Source organism: Hylobates moloch, unplaced genomic scaffold (assembly GCF_009828535.3).
Source record: "Hylobates moloch isolate HMO894 unplaced genomic scaffold, HMol_V3 SCAFFOLD_9, whole genome shotgun sequence".
NCBI lineage: Eukaryota > Metazoa > Chordata > Mammalia > Primates > Hylobatidae > Hylobates > Hylobates moloch.
The window spans coordinates 121,677,945-121,697,410 of NW_026652284.1; the positions used below are offsets into that span (position 1 = coordinate 121,677,945).

Genomic DNA, 19,466 nt, shown 5'->3' on the forward strand with positions numbered 1-19,466 from the left:
GCCCTGGGTAGGCAGGGTTGGGATCAGGGATGGAGCCCCTTGTTCTGGTCCATGCCCCCCACCCAGCTGCTATGCCCACACCTTGCTGGCAAGTCGGCCACTTATGCCCCCTCCATCCCCTGCCCATCAGAGCCGGGCAGGGTTCAAGTCCCCTAAATCTGCCTCCCAGCAGGGATGACAAAACCCCAAAACCACTGCCACTGCCTCCCTGTGGAGCCCTGCTGGTCTGCAGGACACAGAGTTGGAGCATGCGTAGGGCTGCCACCCTGCCCCATGTCCTCCGCCAGCTCCATGTCCCCCACTAGCCCAGGAGCAGAGTCGTGGGCAAGAATAGAATAAACAGCTTTAATTCCAGACGAGGACATCTCGTGAAGGAGATTGTTTACGTCGGATATAAATACACACTCCATTTCACGTCACTTGGGCGTTTTGAAAATCTGGAAAGGGAGATCACAGGGAGGGGACGCAAAGATCTCATGCCCTGTCCCCGTGAGAGTGTGGAGAGGGGGCGCGCACAGAGCTCACCTCTGCCCCCGTGGGACCAAGGACAGCCTTGGTCTGACTTTTGAAGCTCCTGGGCCTCGGTGCCCACAGAGGAGGCTGAAGTGGGAAGGAGCTGGCCATCAGGAGGAGGAAGCAAGCCCCTGGAGGAGTCGTGAGGCCCAGTCCAGGGCATTAGGGTGACCCCCCTCCCCCAGCCCCCTGCCCTCCAGCTATAAGGCTGAGGAGAGGAGAAAGAGGAGTGGGGTGTGGAGAAACTGAGGCTTGCCTATCAAGGGTTCTGCATGGGGGCCTGGCAGGCAGTTCTCAGAGGTCTGAGGATGGGACCCAAGCCTGTGTCCCTGGCCACAGAAGACAGGCAGCCCGTCCTCTCCAGCATGAGTGGTAGCGGACGCACCTGCTTCGGACAGGATTCCTTCCCCTCCCAGCCTCTTACAGTCTGAGAAGCCTCTGAGGCCCGAGGAACCCAAGTTGAATGATGGGATTTCAGACTTGGGGACAAGGAGGGGGACCTGGCTCACCTGCCTTAGAGACCCCTCCTCCTGAAGAAAGGGATTGTTCCAGAAAAATTGCAAGCCCTGCCTCTTCAAGCACAGCAATCCTTGAGTGTCAGCCATTCACTCTTTCGAGTGAATTAGAGTGACAACCAGGAATGGAGCCAGGCTGCGGATCACTGATGGGGAGGCCGAAGGCCCGAGGGGCAGGTAACACTGGTGGAGGAGGGGCAGGGAAGACTGGCGGGGAAGGGGCCGGGAAGCTGCATGGAAGGCCCTTCACTGGCCCCAGCGAGGTGGGCACTCGGCCTCACCTTTGCCCAGGCCACTCCCCCTCGCCTTAGCACTCGTTCCCGCTGGCCCCTGCCTCCTTGCAGCCCCGGCTTGGAGGGGTCTTCACAGTACAGTGCGGGACCAAGGGCAGAGGGGTGTCATACTCCAGGCCACGTGCAGAGCTTGTTTGAGGGGCGGGAGTGGGAGCCGGCAGGTAGTCTCTGGGGCTTTGGGCGCCCCCTAAGATGGAGCAAGAGGACCCACAGCCCCTGGAGGAGTGGGGTCCAGAGTCCCTGGCCCTGGATGACTTGTGAGCGTGGGTGGAGGGGTCCCAGAGAAGCAAGGCCGTTCAGGGACTGCTGGGCCACATGAGCCTGGAAGAGGCTCATGGCTTGGGCTGGGCAGGACACCTGAGCCCTGACCCCTCACTCCTCAGCTCTAGACGTGTGACCACGTGGGTGCCGGCTCGCAGCCCTGGGAATGATGGCTCGCTCGCTGTTGGTGCCTGCTTGCCTGAAAGCCGCTGTGAAGGCTGCTCCTGTGGTCAGCGGGGTTTTTCTGCATGCACAGCCCTGTTCCCCAGCCGCGTCCTTTCCTGAAAGCTGGACCCCTCCACCCTGTGGAACCCTGCATCCCTAGTAAGCCACAGCCCCTCTCTGAGCAGCGCCCGAGAGCTGGGGGCTGGGGGAAGGTTCCAGAATTGTGTCTGGTGCCTGGTAAGTATCAAGAATGCTGGTGGCCATGGTGATACCCACTGCTTCTCGAGCATCTGGACCCAGGGAGGAAGTACCCCGGCAGCACTCCCAGTTCCACCACCTTGCTGGGCACGCCTCTGCCTCCTCTGGGCCGGCACCCCCCACCCCAGCTGCCCCACATGGCCACAGTTGGGGTTGGTGAGGACAATACTGGCCTTGGATGACTCAGGCACTCCCTTTATGACCTTGGCAAGCCCCTTTCTCCCTCTGAGCCTCAGTTTCCTCATTGGTAACATGGGGAGATAAAGTCCAGGACCCTAAACTGGGGACAGGAGACTCTGCCTCAAGCCTAATCGGGGAGCACCAGCCTTTTCCTCCTCCTCTCCCTCCTGCTCCCAGCCACACAGGCCATGGTCACCCTGAGTGTGTAGGACTTCTCTGTAGCCAAAGGCCTGGCCTGAGGACCTGAGCCCATCTCACCTGCTTCAGTGGCTATGGCCAGGTCTGATGGCAGGGCCTCGGAGCTGGAAGTGCCAGGGATGCCCCACACTCCTCTTCCTCACCACAGGCCCCCTTCCCCATATACCAGTCCTGAAGGGGCTGGGAGCTTGGACACTCGGCAGAAGGCACGTGGGAGGAAATCCTGGCGTCCAGCTCCGAGGAGAAGATCAGAGGCCCCAGCCAGAGAAAGGCTCCCTCCCTAGTGAAGGCATGGGGATGCATAGTGAGCTGGGCCAGAGCAGCTGGTCACGTCTTCTCTGTCCCCGGAGGGGAGGAAAATGGCTGTTTGCATGGCGAGATGGCGGCCACAACCCGGCATGCCTGGGCTCACTGCTGCGTGACTTTGTTCTTGGTTTTCTTATCCATAGGATGGGGCCGTGGGCACTGCCTCTGCCTGGGGCAGCAGGCGAGCCGTTCTGAGGCCATTCCTAGAGTGGGGGCTTTGGGAAGATCGTGCACTCTCTGTGGAAGGAGGTGCAAGGGCACTGGAGGAGGTGGGGCTGGTTTTCATTCTGACCCTGCCATTTCCCAGCTGTGGCCCCTGTGTGTGTCACTTGACCCCTCCAGCCCCAAGAAATGGATGAAAAATAGCCTCTCCTTTGTGGGTTGTTGTGGGTTCAAGTGTCAACCCAGATCTCAAAGTGCTTGCTCACAGCAGAGCGGCCCGTGGGTGTCTGCCGTTTTATCGTGCAATTCACGGAGGCCTCAGGTGGGGGGGTCTTGCAGAGACATGCACCCCCCACCACCTCCATTAATGCAACACGAATGCTCCCTGGCCTTTTCTTTCTGTCCTTGTCCTTCCTCCTGTGTGTGTGATGGAGGGAGCATTGTTGTTGTTAACTCTCTTGGGAATTCAGGTTGTTTCTTAACTCTCTTGGGAACTCCCAGCACCTAAATAATCTTTGTCCTTTTTTCTTTTTTCTTTTTCATCTCATCCTTCTAATCAATGGAATCCACCTCGTCCTTTTTTCTGAGGAACTCCTTCTGGAGACAAACTGGCCAAAGCGAGGAGCAGCTCCTGGCTACCCCTGTGAGTTTTCAGTGGACGCGCTATACCCCAGGAACAGCAAATCACTGGCATTCAGGCCACCACATCCCATCTGGAGTCAGTGGCAGACATTGCTAATCAACCACAGCACAGTGGCCTTAGACTCTCAATGCTGTGCTCTGGGTAGCCATCACCAATCAATCGAGATGAAACCGATTGCCACCCCTGGCATGGTGGGTATCCACGCTGGCATGCCCAGATGAGCCCTGACCTTTGGCCCCTGGCAGAGCCCTGCTGACTAAGCCTCCGGCCCATTAGCCAGGGCCTGGGTGAGGGCGTGAGGGCTGGCGCTGAGGATGTGAGGACGGCCTGAGCCCTTGGAGCTCCTGTGCATGCTGACCACATCACCGCTGCTGGGCTCACACTCTCCTCCGTGCTGGCCGAAGAGGCCTCGGACGGTGGCCTGGAAGCCACTGGTGACGAAGCAGTAGACGATGGGGTCCATGCAGCTGTTGAGGCTGCTGAGGGTCACGGCCACGTGGTAGACCACGAGGCTCACGTGGTGTGGCATGTCGGGCCACAGCGCCACGGCCACCTGGCGGGCATGGAAGGGCGTGAAGCAGACGAGAAAGATGATGAGCACCGTGAGCAGCAGCTGCATGGCCCGCACGCGGCGCTGGCGACCCTGGCGGAGCAGACCGGGCCGCGACAGTGCACACATGATGCGGCCGGTGAACACGCTGATGACCAGCAGAGGCAGCAGGAACTCCAGGACGGTCAGCGCAAAGACACGGCAGCAGGGCCGGCTGCCTGTCACGCCCAGCACCGACAGGGTCACGGCACCGGCGGCCAGCCACACGAAGGCGCACACGGCCCTGGCACAGGCAGGCTGGCGGCACCGGCGGGAGCCTTCAGGCCGCACAATGGCCAGGTAGCGGTCCACGCAGATGCAGGTGAGGAAGAGGATGGAGCAGTGCATGTTGAGGAAGTAACCGAGGACGTGCGGGAAGGCGCAGTGCAGGCAGCCCCTGGCGCCATAGTACACAGCGAAGCGCGTGGGCAGGGACAGCCCTACCAGCAGATCGGTCACCACCAGGTTGATGGTGTAGATGACTGAGGGTGTCTTGGCCCGGGTGCGGCAGCAGAAGACGTACAGCGCCAGCCCGTTGAGCACCAGCCCCACCAGGAAGATGGCTCCGTGCACCGCCATCAGCGCCAGCCACAGGCCTGGGAAGGCGCCATGCAGCTCCTCGTCCAGCCGGGCAAACAGGTGGAACAGGGGCACCTCCAGCCCGCTGGTATTGGTCCACACTGTTGTCACTGTGGTGGCATTGGGGACTGCCCCGGCCGAGGGCCCCGCTGGAGACACAGAGGGCATGACGGCAGCCAGCACACCCCAGGCCTGGAAGCAAGGAGACCAGGTCACCCCAGGCGCCAGCCTGGCCTTAAGCCCTGCCCTGAGGCCCAGAACTCAGCTGGCCCATCTGCCCCTGCACGCCCAGCAGCCCCCATCTCCATGCCCTCGCCTGGCCAGGGCCTCCAATGCCTGCTCCCTTGCCTCTACCCAGAGAGAGCCTTGGACATCAGCAGAAAAGGCACAGGCTTTCAGAGTCAGACACGTGTTCAAATTCCAGCCCTGGCACTTGCCAGCATGGAGCCTTGACAAAATATGGAGGTTTCTGCGACTGTCCAGGCAGGAGGAGGAGGTGGAAACACGTGCAGTGCAGGGCTGTCCTCAGGATGGAGAGCTGATAAGGGCAAGACCACGGGGCTCCAGTGTGCAGTTCCAGGGCCTGGCTCCAGCCCCAGCTGTGCCACTGACTAGTGTGCGTGCTCGGATAGGCCACTTAACCTCTCTACCTGCTTCCTAATCTATATCACTGGGATCGCATTGCTGCTGGGGTGATTAAGCAAGTGGGTCAGCACAGCAGCGCCAGCAGAGTTGGTGGCTGATGAATCAGTTCTGCTGGGACAGAGCCTTGCTCGTGGTGGGGACCTTTGACTACCCTGCCCACTCCCCTGTCCCCACACCCACCGTCATGGCCCCCATCCTCCGGGACCACCCATCTGTTCTCCCCTCCTCCCAGGCCAGCCTCAGGTCAATGCCCTGGACGGGGGTCCTCATGAGGGACCTTTACAAAGGGAACTAGGCTGTCCAGTGGGGCCGCATGGTAGCCAAGGACCAGTCCCACTGGGCATCCCAGGCTCCTACAGGCCCCGAGAGGCGGGCACCCCTATGACCCCCCCAAACTACAGAAAAGGAGACAGAGGCCCATGTGGGGTGGCTGGCTGGGGCTGAAGCCTGGAGCCAGGGTGTGAGTCAAATAAACACCGAGCTCCCGTCTGGTCTGGCCTGGGCAGGGGGGCCGGGGTGGGGGGCGGGCGAGGGGCTGTGCCGGAGCCACCCACTCTGTTTATGTTCCCGCCCTGGCGTGTTTAACTGGGCAGTGATTTATCCCTCTATTTATAAATGAAGGGTTAACGGCCCTACCCCCACCCTAGAGCTGGGCTGACCCTCCAAATAAGGGCATTTCTGGCTTTTTCAGGAGAAAGGAGAAGGCTTTGGGGCCAGGCAGGGTGGGGAGGCTCGTGGGCCGTTTCTTCTGCACAGCACCCCTCCCCCACCTGCTGGAGAAGTGAGGACCCTTACCCCTTCCCCTCCTGGTGGCCCCTGCTGTAAACAGGCTGTGCCCCGCCACTCCCTCTGACCAGTGCGTGGCCCCATCCCACCCCTGGGGAACAATGAGCCCTGCCTTCAAACAGCCCCTGGCCTGGCTCAGGGCAGCAAAAGAACTCTCGCTTTCGGAGGGCCAGGTCCCTCCAGTCGGCGGCCACCTTCTGCCTCAGTCAGAGAGGTCAGTGCCTGCATGAGGTCACCCAGCATGCCCTCTGCCTCCGGGACCCCAGCCCTGGGTGCGTGCTACCCTGGAGGCTGCTGGGAGGAGTCAAGTGCTGCCCAGGCCTGTGCCCAGCCCCTCCTGCCACCCCCACCACACAAGGGCCCAGGCTCAGCTCCCAGCTCCCCCTGACTGCAAGCACGCTCTGTATGTCCAGGCCCTGACACGCGGGCATTGATGGGTGCATTTGTTGGATGAATAGATCAGTCCTCCCTCAGCCCAGGTGGGCCACCAGAGACAGGGGATTTGGGGCACAGCAGGCAGCCAGGGGAGGGGAGGAGGCTGGGCACATGCGGGCTGGGAACCTGGCGTCTCAGGGCTGTGGGCTTCAGGAGCCCCAGAAGGTCCCCCTGAAGGAGATGGGTCCCTCCTCTGCTGTGGATGAAACGCTCTCAGAAAAGGTGGAGGCGGCTCTGCAGCTGGACTGAGGGACTGCGCGGCCAAAAAAGTATTTTGGGATTCCTTTCTATGTGCCTTTTGCTTTTCCAATTTGTCTGCACGGGGCCTATACTAGTGTCCCAATCAGAGACAAATCGTAAACAACACAGAACGTTTCCTCTGGGAGTGAGTCCCAGGGTGATGCTGGCCCCTGGGGATTCTGCCCTCCCAGAAAACTCCCCAGGGCCAGCCCAGCAGGCTCACCAGCAACGCTGCAGTGCTGGGGTCCTGGCTAGGGATGTGGGGGCTCTGTGGCCTCTGGAGCTGGGGGGATGGGCAGAATGTGCTGGACACCCCAGAGGCCAGACCGGTGAGGAGAGGGAGCTAGCAAAAAATGCTCTGATTCCCCACACTGAGGGTCTGACCCTGATCTCAAACAAAGCTGAGCCCTCATCTTGGTCACACACTGAGCCATGATCCCAGTAATGTGATGAACCTCGATCCCTGTCCCACTCTGAGCCCTGACCCTGGTCACACACCCCAATCCTAATAGCACAATGGGCGTTGATTCCTGTGGCGCTCTGAGCCCTGATCCCAGCCACGACCTAGGCCCTTGGCCTGGACCTTCCGTCCCTGTCTCTGCCCTGCTCTCCCAGCTTCGTCTGGCTGTCTCTGTCTCCATATTGTCAACCCCCACCCGCCTCCCACAGCGACGGATGTCCCAATTCGGTTATTAAGGGGCCTCTCTGGGGCTCCTACTCACCACCCTCTTTGTTCAGAAGGAGGAGGAATGCAAGCGGGGACTCCAGACCCTGCACGGGCCCATGGAAGTGGCTCCCTGGCGAGCGCCTGGGGAACGGAGAAGGTTCCGCCCCTCCTGGGACAGCCTGGCTCTGCCTGTGGGAGAGGCACAGACTCTGCTCTCCGGAGGTCCTGGGCGACGAGCAGTCACCAGCACAGAGACCCGGGTTTGAGTCCAGCCCTGCCACTCCCTCAGCTGAGACCTGGGCCTGGTCAGTGAGGCTGACCATCCTCATCTGCTAAATGGGGTCACTCGTGCCTTCCACAGCTCCGCCTCGCCCTGCTAGCCTGGACTGAGGGGAGAGGCATGGCTTTACCCTCAGAGCTGGCCAGAGAGAGGAGGCAGGGCCCTGTCCCCAAGCCCAGTTTCCCTAAGCCAAACCTGGGTGTGGGGGAGATGGTCCTGTCTCCTCCCTCTTTCCTGGCAGGCACCCTGGGCCTGTCTGAGACAGCAGACTCCATGGCGGGGGCCAACTGGCCAGAGCCTCATGGGCAGGGGCTGGCACCATGTCCTGACCGTGCCGACATGGTGCTGGGGCTCAGGGTCTGGAGGCTGTGCCAGGGCTGGGAGGCTTCTCTTTCCCACTGGCCCAGGCCTGCTCTGCTCCCCACCCACACACAGGTACTTCCTTGGGGACAGAACAGAGGGAACAACGGCCTGCTCTCCAGGGCTGAGAGTCAGTGAGTGGAGACCCAGCGGGGTAGGGACCTGGAGTGTGGCCATGGAGCCCCGGCTCTGGCCTGGATGGCCCTGCCAAAGCCTGGCTCCATCTCTGAACGGACTGTGTGGCTTCACAGTCTCTGAGCCTCAGTTTCCTCATCTGTAGAGTGGGCAAAATAGAATCTCCCTTGGGGGTTCTTGTCCTGATGTGCCAGCCCAGAGTAGGGGCTCAGACACAGGAAGTGATGAAAGGATGGGACAAGCTGCCAGTGGGGGACCCAGAGGGCGAGGGGGTGAGCTCTGCTCCAACCTGGGCAAGCAGCCTAGACCAGGTCCAGCTCCCACACTACTCTCTGCCCCCGCCAGCCCAGAGGGAGGGTTCTGACCTGGGTGGGTCCTCTCTGAGCCTCAGTCTCTCCTTCTGTGAAGTGGGAATGGCCGGACACGCCGCCCTGCAGGGCTGTCTTGGGCCTTGGCTGAGACAGAGCACCTGCTGCAGGTGTGGCGGGGCAGGGGTAGGTGCGCTGCAGCGTCTCTTTCTTTTCTGTTTCTGGCCCACCCCTCCAGGTGGGCAGACCCCCAGAGCCCCCACCCCTCCAGGTGGGCACACCGCCCAGAGCCCCCACCCCTCCAGGTGGGCAGACCCCCAGAGCCCCCACCCCTCCAGGTGGGCACACCGCCCAGAGCCCCCACCCCTCCAGGTGGGCAGACCCCCAGAGCCCCGGCCTTTCAAGGCTTCGCTGAGCTCCTCCAGGGGAGGGGGCAGAGGGTGAAGGAGGATGTCCCTCACGCCCTCCCCGTAGCTATGACATCACAAAACAGCCTTCCTAGGCAGGGCTGCCGCTGGGTTGGGGGTTCTCCCTGGGAGGGGCCTGAGGCCTGGACTGCTGGGCAGGGCTGGGGATGTGCCTCTCCAGTCACTGCACCTGACTGACGCTTCTGCAGGCGAAACTACTAGCGGGGCCTGAACACTCCATGCGCCCTCCAGGCCCGTCCCCAAGCTGTTCCTGCTCTCTCCCTTTTGGCTTATTCATGCCCGTTTTTCGGACTTTCCCCTGGACTTGCCTCCTTAAGGAAGCCTTCTTCCTCCCTGGGCTGCCTCTCCCTGGCGCGTCCTCCCAGGGCACCCTGCGCTTCCTCCACTCCAGGGTTCATCCCACGGTGCTGCTGTGCTGCAGGCTTCCCTGTTGCACTCTGAGCATCTTGAGGCGGGGCTGTGGGTGGGGGCTGAGCTCCCATCTGTTCCACCAGCCCAGCACCCAGATTGGTCTGGCAGAGAGCAGCACCCATCTTCCCCTTGGGCTGAATGAACGCCCTGAGCAAGCCCCATCAGGGCTGGCAAGGTGTGGCCCAGTTTCTCACACTGGCATTCAGGGTGAATGCCACCTGGCCTGGCCCCCGCTGAAACCTACCTACCCAGTGTCTTGGTACACTGGTCTGGAATTGGCTTCCACCCCCAGCCCCATCCTCACTACCCACGAGTCCTCCCAGCCGAGCAAGGCTGACACCTCCTCCAGGAAGCCCGTCCTAATCACTCTGACCATTGTGTCCACACTTACATTCCTTCCTACCCTCTATCTCCCATCACCACTCTTTCTTTCTTTCTTTTTTTTTTCTGAGACGGAGTGCAGTGGTGAAATCTCGGCTCACTGCAACCTCCACTTCCTGGGTTCAAGTGAGTCTCATGCTCAGCCTCCGGAGTAGCTGGGATTACAGGTGCCCGCGCCACACCTGGCTAATTTTTGTATTTTTGGTAGAGATGGGGTTTCACCATGTTGGCCAACGTAGTCTCATACTCCTGGCCTCAGGCGATTTGCCCACCTTGGTCTCCCAAAGTACTGGGATTACAGGCGTGAGCTACTGCGCCCGGCCCCAGCACCACTCTTGATGGCAGTGGTCTTTGGTTTGCAGGCCAACTGTACCACCCGCCACCTTCGAGGCCTCGGGCAAATCATTTCATCACTGGGAGCCTCACCTCCCTCACCTGGGACTTTGGGAACCATATTTGTTGAATGAATGAATGAAATCAGGCAGGGTGGCTGGACTAAGTGAGAAACACTGCAGATACCTCCAACATGGGAGGTGCGTGATATAAGAGCACGGGAGGCTCCTGGTTTTGGCACCTGGATAGGGCCCTGTGTGGACCAGCCTGCTCACATGTGGGGAGAGGCCACGGCCAATACGTGTGCTCCGTACAGGACTTCTCAGTGCCTTTGTGAAGCTCACGGTCCTGGGAACTTCCAAGGGGTGGGAACGAGCATCGAGCATGGAAGCTATTTGACCCTGTCCCCTCCCTGAGGGTTCCTGCTCCATCCATCCCAATGGCCACATCACTAGTCCGTGCCCAGAGCACTGATGGGGGCTGCTGCCTCCCTGCCCCCACCCACAGCTTGTTGAATTTCTGCTGGGCACCCGGCCATGGAAGCCCAGACCCCTGGGCTTGGGGTGCTGGCACCTGCCCAGAGGCCTCCAGGGGGGCACCAAGGTCATGCCAGCCTCCCTCCTTGGCAGGTGGGTGGGGAGGGCTGTGTCCTCACTTCCCTGGGCTCCTCTCAAACCCACCCCACCAACCTAGGAGTTCTCTCTTGGCTGCCCAGCAGCCTGTCTGCCTCTGTCCTGCCACATGTGAGACCAGGCAGCAGAGTGGTCCCGGCCCCAGGGCAGCAGATGGCCCAGAGTGGCTGTTGAGCCTGCCTGGGGGTCTGGCTCAGGACCCTGTGTGCTGCCTGTGGACGTGTGGAGGACAGGCCCAGCCTTTTCCCCACAGAGGGGCTCTGAGCACCTGCTAAGGGCACTTTGCATTCACACAGCAATCCCAGCTTTTACAGATGAGGAACCGGAGGCCCAGAGGGGTGAGTAGTGTCCTCACGGTTACCCAGCATGGAGCTGGTAGGGCTGGGAATCAGACCCAGTTCTGCTGGCAGGACCCGGGGCAGGCTGGAGTGGAGCAGAGCGCAGGCTGGGGAGCAGAGGGACTGGATTAGGCATCTCTGGACCAGGAGTTTGTGCACAAGGGGATTCTCGGGGCCCTGAGGCCACATGTGTGATCACAGGTCTGTGTGTGCTTGAGCCTGCACCCCAGACGGCATGGCCCTCATGGCCTTCCAGGGCTAAAATAGCCATGATTCGGGGAACTGTCTGCCTGTTTATTTTTATGATTATTCTTGGTTTCACAGCATCTGCTTTTGAATATCACCTGCTGTTTTTGACAAGTCTGAGCCTCTGTTTCTTCCACCCAGAGGCGGGTGGGTGGTTGCTGAGCTCTCCAAATGGGGTCAGACTCGCCCCAGGTCACCTAGCAGGTCCCAGGTGGCCCTGGCCAGAAGCTAAGTCTTTCTTCCCACCCCCCACGCCCACAGGCCAGGGCTCCCTCCACCTCAGTGCAGAGAGAGACGTCACTGGTGGACATGGCCTGAGCTCTGTGGGGAAGGACACCTGGCCCCATCTGGCCCGACTCTGCCTCGGTTCCACCAGCTGAGAGCCCTTTTGCTGAGACTGTGGCTCTAATGGAAACACCAGTGTCTCTGGGTGGGGCATGGCCAGTTGGAGGTCCTGCGTGTCACCCGCCGGCCCCTCCTTTCTTCTCCATCACCGGGTTCGTTGCTCACCTCTAGCTGGGATAGCTGTAGCTGCAGCAGCTCCTGAAACCCCCTCCCCAACCTCAGCCTCTCCAGGAGCTGCTGGGACAGGCATTCTGTCATGTACACCTGCCTGGCCTCAGCCTGGTCCTTCTGCCTGAAGATCCTCAGCCTGGTCCTCTCAGCCTATTCCCTCTGCACCTGCTGTTCCCTCTGCCTGGAATGCTGTTCCTCTCCCTGTGCCACCTGGTGAAGGCTCCGGGCACCCACAGTCATTGTTCCACAGAGCCCTCCCTGAGCCCCTCTGATGCCCTAGTGCCCTGGATGCCCCTGCCCCAGGGCGAGAGCTATGATCCTGCAATCCGAAGGGCACCTGCTGGGCTCATCCTCCCTAGGGTCTCATTGACTTCCCTCAAGACGCCCCTGGGTGGGTGTTTCCGGCCCCACTGTGCCCGTGGGGAGCGAATACAGAGGGGCTAAGTCATGTGCCTGGGCTCACCCAGCTGGGGTGCAGGAGGGGCTGAGCTCTGCCTCAATCTGCCTGCTGGCCCTTTGTCCCAGTGCCCGGGATCAGCCTTCTGCTGCACCCAGCCTTGTGTGTGGAGGGAATCAGGCCCCAGGCCCCAGAGGCCCCAGGCCACACAGCCCCGTGCAGTTTGGAGGTGTCAGACCGGGACTTAGACCCCAGCACTGCGGGCACAAAAGGGTCCCAGGCAGACCTGGTCCAACCTTTCCAAGCTGACAGCTCAGGGTAGGGTGGGAGGTGGCGGGTCACGGCCGGGATGGGCCTCAGAAGGATCAGAGGGAAAAGCCTTCCCGGCAGCAGGAAGGGCACAGTGAGCACGAAGGGCCGGAGGTGGGAAGGAGAGTCTGTGTTCAGGGCTCTGTGAGACGCCGGGGGCGTCGGGAGGGCTTTGGGACGTATGGTGAGGGGGTCAGCTTAAGGTTCTTTGGGTCCTGACGCCCCTCCTCAGGGAGGCCCTCCCGAGCCCGCCGCCCCGCACGCCTGCACCGCCTGGCTCCCTTCGCAGTGCCCTGCCACGGGCAGTTCCCCACGTCCCTGCTTTCCTGTTCGCTGTGCTTCCCTCACTGAACTGGAGTGCCTCAGGGGCCCTGGCCTTGGCTGGCCCCTCTGAGTCACTGAGTCACTGCCAAGTGACCGAGTGAATGATTTTAGAAGACCCCTCTGATCTCCTTGAGCCTCAGTTTCCTCATCTATAAAGAGGAGATGCTAATACCACTTAACAAGAAGACAACGAGCCCACCCGCTGGGCCCCAGGAGCTGCTCAGAAATGGCCCAAACTGCATGGCCCCCACGCCCGGCTCTCCAGCCGCAGACCCCGCCTTTGCTGATGGGCCCACACCGTGTGGCTCAGAGAGGGGCAGCGACTCGCCCACGGCCACTCAGCAGACCGCCCTGGAGCCCAGCGACCGGATGAGTCCTGGGGGGAGAGGGGAGGGATGCCCTGTTGAAGGAAGAAGACAGGGCAAGTGGACAGGCCCAGCCTCCTGCAGGGTGCATTCCCTGTCCTGCGAGGTCGCCAGCTGCTCCACGTCTGCCCCGCCAGCACCCTGGCTGCTGGCCAGTTCCCAGCCCGCTGCCCCCTCGGGACCCTGTCCCGCCGCCTTCTCACAGCGCAGCCCCAGTGCAAGCTTCGCAGGGCTGGAGCCAGCTTCTAGGTCCACACTGAGGGCTGGTAAGCAAGCCTTCCCTGGGCCTCAGTTTCCCCACCCCTAAGGGGTAGAGAAAGCACCAAGGCTGCTGCAGAGGGCCTGAGCTGGACGGGCAGCTGAGCTGGATGGCAGAATGGGCACTCTGAAGGGGGAGCATGGCGCTTGGAGTCCATGCCCACAAAGCCCTCACCATGGCCCTGCCCCAGCTGCGGGGTGGTGGTAGCTGAGGCCCCAGAGCCTGCCAAGTGCCTCTGGGGTCCCCCACCTCTGTCCCTGGCCTGGCCTGTGGGCCACCCTGCTGCCTTGCCAGGTGGGGAAACCAAGACACAGCTCTGGGCACCCAGCAGATGCTCGGTGAGTGTTGAACGGAGGGATGAATGAGTGAATGAATGAAATCCAGAGTTGGGTGGGCACCTAGCAGCGCAGCTCCCCCTTATGCAGCCGGCCCAGCTCTCGCCCACGTTCTCCCTCAGGTCTCTGTTTTCTCATCTGAGAAATGGCTCCGTGTCCAGCAGGACCTGCTCTGAGCTCTCCCCAGCCCGGATCTGGAGGCAGTTTCTCTGCCCTTCCCTTCCCACTCCTGCTTGGCTGGGGGTGAGAACCCCTTCAGGGAGCAGCTCAGGAGCCTCCTGTCTAGGGAAGCTGGGGAGAGGGAGGCTGGGCCAGCCCACAGGGGCACTTACCGCGCTTCACCCGGGCAGGCTGGAGATGGGAGTCCTCAGCTCTCAGCTCTGCATGCAGCCCGGACCTCGCCTTCCTAGGGCCTGACGTCAGGCCAGCGCCTGGGGCTCCTTTTGGGCAAAGACAGGGTGGGGGCGGGGCAGGCTCCTTCCCCGCCCCCAGGAGGAGCCGAGGCTCAGAGCCTGAGGGAGGGTGCCTGGGGCGCCAGAGTCCCCGCACCCACTGGAGACAGAAGAAGAAACTGAGGCACGAAGGGGCCTGGGGCACCAGAGTCCCCACACCCACTGGAGACAGAGGGGGAAACTGAGGCACAGAGGGCCCGAGTCTCAGCTGCACCATCCAGGAGATGGTGGCTGGCACTTGTGTGTGCCGTGTGTGGAGCAGAAGGGGGAAACTGAGGCACGGAGGGGCTGAGTCTCAGATGCACCATCCAGGAGACGGTGGCTGGCACTTGTGTGTGCCGTGTGTGGGGCAGGAGGGGGAAACTGAGGCAAGGAGGGGCTGAGTCTCAGCTGCACCATCCAGGAAACGGTGGCTGGCACTTGTGTGTGCTGTGTGTGGGGCAGGAGGGGGAAACTGAGGCACGGAGGGGCTGAGTCTCAGCTGCACCATCCAGGAGATGGTGGCTGGCACTTGTGTGTGCTGTGTGTGCGGCAGGAGGTGTGAACACACGAAAGCCCAGGTTCCTTCCCGGGAGGGGGCATGTGCACGGAGGCTTCAGCCCATGCAAGCCTGGGTTCCTGCACGGCTCTCTGTTTTGCACATGTCCTGGGTCTGGCTGTGTCCGTGTGTACCCATGACCGACAGCCTGCACACCTGGTATCTGGGCCTCTGTTTGCACCCATGCACCAATGGCACGTGGCATGTGGGGTCGGGTGTGTGGGAAAGACCTGGACGTGACCCAGGCCAGCAGGTGGGGACAGCGTGTGGGACCCGGACCTCAGTGCTGGAGGAAGCGTGAGCTCATTAACAGGCTTGATCCCAGAGGGCTGCTGGAGGGCCACTCCCCCCAGACAGCCTCAGAGCCGGGAGGCCTTGTGGCCAGCCTGGGGTGGCAGTGGGGTTGTCGGGGAGTGGTTGGGGCCATGCACTGTCTCCTCTGCCGAGAGCGCCATCTCCTCTCTTTCCTGTCCCGTGTGCTTCTGCTCATACTCACACTTTAATCTTTGAGCCACCTGAGCTCCGAGGCCCTGCTGAGTGGGTTGTACTGCACACCGGAGACTCAGGGAAGGCTCCCCAGCGGAGGTGCTGGGCCTCCCCGAGCTCAGGTTGGTTGCAATGCAGACCAACAGGAGAGAGTAGGTGGGCCCTGGGGTCCTGACCCAGCCTGCTGGGGAGGGATGCAATCTGGGAAGGCTTCCTGGAGGGGGCAGAGGGAGGTATAACAGGAGGCAGGCAGCCCAGATGGGCAGAGGGACAGGAGGCCATCAGAATAATTCCTGGGGAGCAAAGCTGGGAGTGGACAGGGGACTTCCACACTGAGTCTCAGCAGCCTCTATGGGTACCAGAGTGCTGCAACGGGGAGCCATTGAACGTTCTGGGTGAGGATGGTTTCTTCACTCTGGAGCAGCCTCCCTGCTGCTGCAGGGCTGAGCCCACAGGCTGCAATTATCTCCTTTAGAACGTTGTTGTGTCTGTTTTAGCTGGGGAAACTGAGGCCCAGAGAAGCACAGGAGTCTCTGGCCATCAGCCTCTCACACCTCTCTGGACCAGCACTGGCTCCTGGCAGGCAGGGTTTTACTGGGCTTGTGGAAGGTGGGGGTGGATGCAATGTCAATTTTGTGTTGGGGTGGCCTGGAGGCAGCCCAGATTGGGCAGCGCTGGAGCCAGAGGAGGCTCAGATTTCCTGAGCAGGCGAGGGTGGCTGAGTCACTGCACCAGTGCCAGGCCTCATGCCCACCTCTGAGGGCCTGGGGCTCCAGCCTTGCATAGTCAGGCTCGTTCTCAAAGAAATCTCAGAGACAGTCCCTCAGCAAACAGTGGGGAACTGCCTGGGGAGGGGTCACCGCCCAGGCCAGCCTCCCTGACTCCTCCCCCAGGGAGACTCTTCTCAGCAGGACCCAGGGATCCTCTTGGGGGGACGCCAGGGATGGGGATCCCGAGCTCAGGGCCAACCCCCCACAACCCTCAGAGGAGACAGGGCACAGGGACAATTTCCTCCTTGTCATCTTTACCAGGCTGGCAGGTCAGGCCAGGCTGTCTATGACTGGGGTCAGAGGTCAGAGAGTGGCTGTGCCCAGGGTCAGGACCCCTTCAGGTGCGTCTGACTGGCCCTTCGAAGGGCAGGACCACTCATCCTGGGCTCCGGCCTACTCTCTGCTCATCCTGGGCTCCGGCATACTTTGCAGGGTGGGAGGGGCCCCTTGGGCAGACACTGTAGGGAGCTGGGCCTGGTGGAGAGCCCTCTCAAGCCCGTGGAAGCATCCTTGGAGGCCCCGCCAGCGGTGAGGCATCAGCAGCCTACCATTCCTCCTTCCCCAGGGGACAGGGTGCAGGGAAGTGCCACGGTGATATCTCCACATGAGCCACCAGCAGGGCTACCAGGCCACCCTGGGCAGGACGCAGAGCGGCCCCTTGTGAACCCCCATGGGAGCCAGGCGGACCCATGGCTCCTGTCCTCCACCCTTGGCCTTGACTCCAAGGCCCGACCGTGCAGCTCCGGTGACCCTGGAGAGGGTCCGAGAGCCTGTGCTTCCAGGAGGATGGGCCTGTGACGCCAAGGCCCTCTTGCTGTGGCAGCTGCAGTTGGGAATCCCGTAACGCTGCAATCAGGACTGACAAGCCCCCGCCCATCATGGCGGTGCTGGTGCTGCAGGGTCCCCATCCTGAGGGATGAAGCCAACAACGGGCCACTGAGCAGTCCACAGGGTGGAGAGGGCACAGGATAACGGGGAACAGCAGACGGTGGTGACAGGCGGGCTCTGCCACTCCTGCTGGTGCCTGACACTGCAGACCTCGTCTGTCCTCCTGAGGGACCCTCGTCTTGGTGCCACTTGAGGATGTAAACAGCCCCAGGCCCCTGGCAGCAGTTTCCTGCGATGTGTCCAGGAGTGAGGCCCGCCCGAAGGGACCTGCGAAGGTAGGGTGATGCCAGCCAGCTCTGCAGGACTCCCACCTACTCGAGGCCAGGGCTATGGAGGAGGGGCAGAGGGGGAGTGCAGAGCTTCCAGATGAGGGGTGATCAGGAGACCTGCAGGCTCCTTCCTGTGGGGTCCAGTGCCCACAGGCCCTCTCCTACTCTCTGGACTTGCTGGGTAGCGGGCAGGCACCTGCCAGAGAGCTGGGGTGGGCAGGAGCCTTTCTCTGCCCCAGGGAGAGGTGAGCCTGCGCGTCCAGGGAATGTGGGGGCCCCTTGTGCAGCCCTGGGTTCAAGCCCAGCCTGGCGCCTCCCTTGTCTGCTCTGATCCTCAGCCTTGGCCCTGTGGCCTGTGCTCACGGCTGGGAAGGGGCGTCCTTCCTCTCAGGAAGCGCCGGGTCCTGCTGGCCACATCGCAGCTCCACAGGGAGGCTCAGCCCCACAGTGGGAACCAAGGAAACCGGGCTGGGGGTGCAGGGGCAGCACCAGCCCCAAGGCCCACAGCAGTGAGGGGGCAGCCTGGGCCCAGTCTGTGGCCTCCTCCTATCTGAGGGGAAGAGGCAGACCCCATGGTAGCAGAGGGTATCAGGGCTCCAGGGGTGGAGGCTGGAGGAACCAGGGCAGGCTATGAGTCCCTGCAGGGCAGAGCCTTTGAGAGGTGGGTGGGAGGTACCCAGAGTCCGGGGTCATCCAGGCCAGTTTTGGCTGAATGCCTGGAACTCAGCCACAACTGGGGACGTCCAGGGTACCTGGTGCTGTGCCCGGTGCACAGTTAGCGCTCGGCTCTGGAGCTCTAGGGAGTCATCCTAGGGTGGCTGCTGGGACTGCTACCCTCTGGGCTGGCCCCCTCGGTGCCCCAAGAAACCCCTTTATGCCTGCTCAACACTCAGGCTTCCCCCCAGGGCATCTTGTCTCACCGTCTGCTCTTACGCACAGGGAAATTGAGGCCCAGAAAGGGAGGGAGGCCTGTCCAAAGTCACACAGCAAATGGGGCATGCAGACCCTGGCTGGAACCACGCCTGGCTTGCAGCCCCCCAGTACCCTTCTGTTAAACCCAGTCTCATGGACTGTGAGAAGGGGCACCCACAGAACATGGCTCCATCATGGGGTCTGGCAGGGCTGTGGCCCTGGCCACGGCTGGCACAAGGTGGTGAGACTCAGTGTGGGCTGGTGCTGCTGAGGGGGCCCACATGGAAGAAGCTGCAGCCTTGAGCCCCATGGAGCCAAGGGAGGGTCCCCGCAGGGAATGGTGGGGGACGGTGGCGCTGGGCTTATTGGTGAGAAAGCAGAGGGAACGCCGCAGGCTCCTAAGACCCAATCCGGGAGGGATGGCTGCTGGAGGAGGTCTGGTCACCAGCCTCACAGGCTCTCCCGGGATTCACACTGGCTCTGCCTGGCCTTGCCATGTGTCCAGAAGCCAGGGGTGAGGTCTGAGTGTGGAGCGTGGGTGGGGATAGCTGAGTCTTAGCTTACAGAATGGGGCAGCAGGGCCTCAGGGGGAACACTGGGACCAGAGGAACTTGGAACCTGCCAAGTTGGCCCCACCTTTTGTATACGAGGAGACCAAGGCCCGGAGAGGGGGTTCAGCCATCAAAGCTCCGAGGCAGCTCAGCTCCATGCCAGCCTTCCTGCCACCTGGGCAGGGGTGCCTCTTCATGCCCTGGCCTCCTTGTGGCCGGCCAGGTTACAGCTGGGAGGGGGTGCAGTTCCCATCATCTGGGTCTCCAGGCCCACCCAGGGCCAACCCAGGAGGTGCTGGGTGAGTGGTGGGTTCCCCCAGGGCAGAGACAGCAGGACGAGGATTGCCACCATGGGGGGCTTCCCGTGTGTCCCGTTCCACCTGGCCTGCGCCTGGACTAGTACTTCTCATCCCGCCCACCTCCTGGAGAGGGTCTTCACAGAGAGCAAGGGGACTAAGTCCCTTCCCTCCCTTGGGCTCACACAGCTGGGTCCCTGAAGAGTCAGGTGGGAACCTGGGAGCTCAGAGGTCAAGCCACTGGGCTCCCACCACCCCAGGACCTTCCACTTAGGGTTTGAGGAGGCAGCCGAGCCTCTGGGGTCTGACCCACGTTGTGGCTGCTGGGGCAATAGACTCCCCAGGGAGAGGGAGAGAGGAAGCCCCGGGGCCCTCTCAGGGGCCTGGCCCTGCTCCCTCCTTCCACCACCTCCTCTGACACTTGGCCCAGCCAGAGAGGGTCTCTAGTGGGGTCAGCACAGGTGCCAGAGCAAGCACAGGTCCAGCGGGCTTGGTGGCCGTGGGTGGTGGCC

The 19,466-nt window shown here is 62.0% G+C and overlaps 1 protein-coding gene across 1 annotated transcript; it reads right to left on the minus strand.

The window, feature by feature from the left end:
• Positions 1 to 3,209: 3,209 nt before the first annotated feature.
• Positions 3,210 to 14,210, minus strand: GPR20 (G protein-coupled receptor 20). Its single transcript, XM_032758511.2, has 2 exons — positions 14,125 to 14,210; positions 3,210 to 4,854 (listed from the first exon to the last, which is right to left on the minus strand). The coding sequence occupies exon 2, from the start codon at positions 4,828 to 4,830 to the stop codon at positions 3,751 to 3,753; it is 1,080 nt and encodes a 359-aa protein (XP_032614402.1). The 5' UTR covers positions 4,831 to 4,854; positions 14,125 to 14,210; the 3' UTR covers positions 3,210 to 3,750.
• Between the last annotated feature and the right edge of the window lie 5,256 nt (positions 14,211 to 19,466).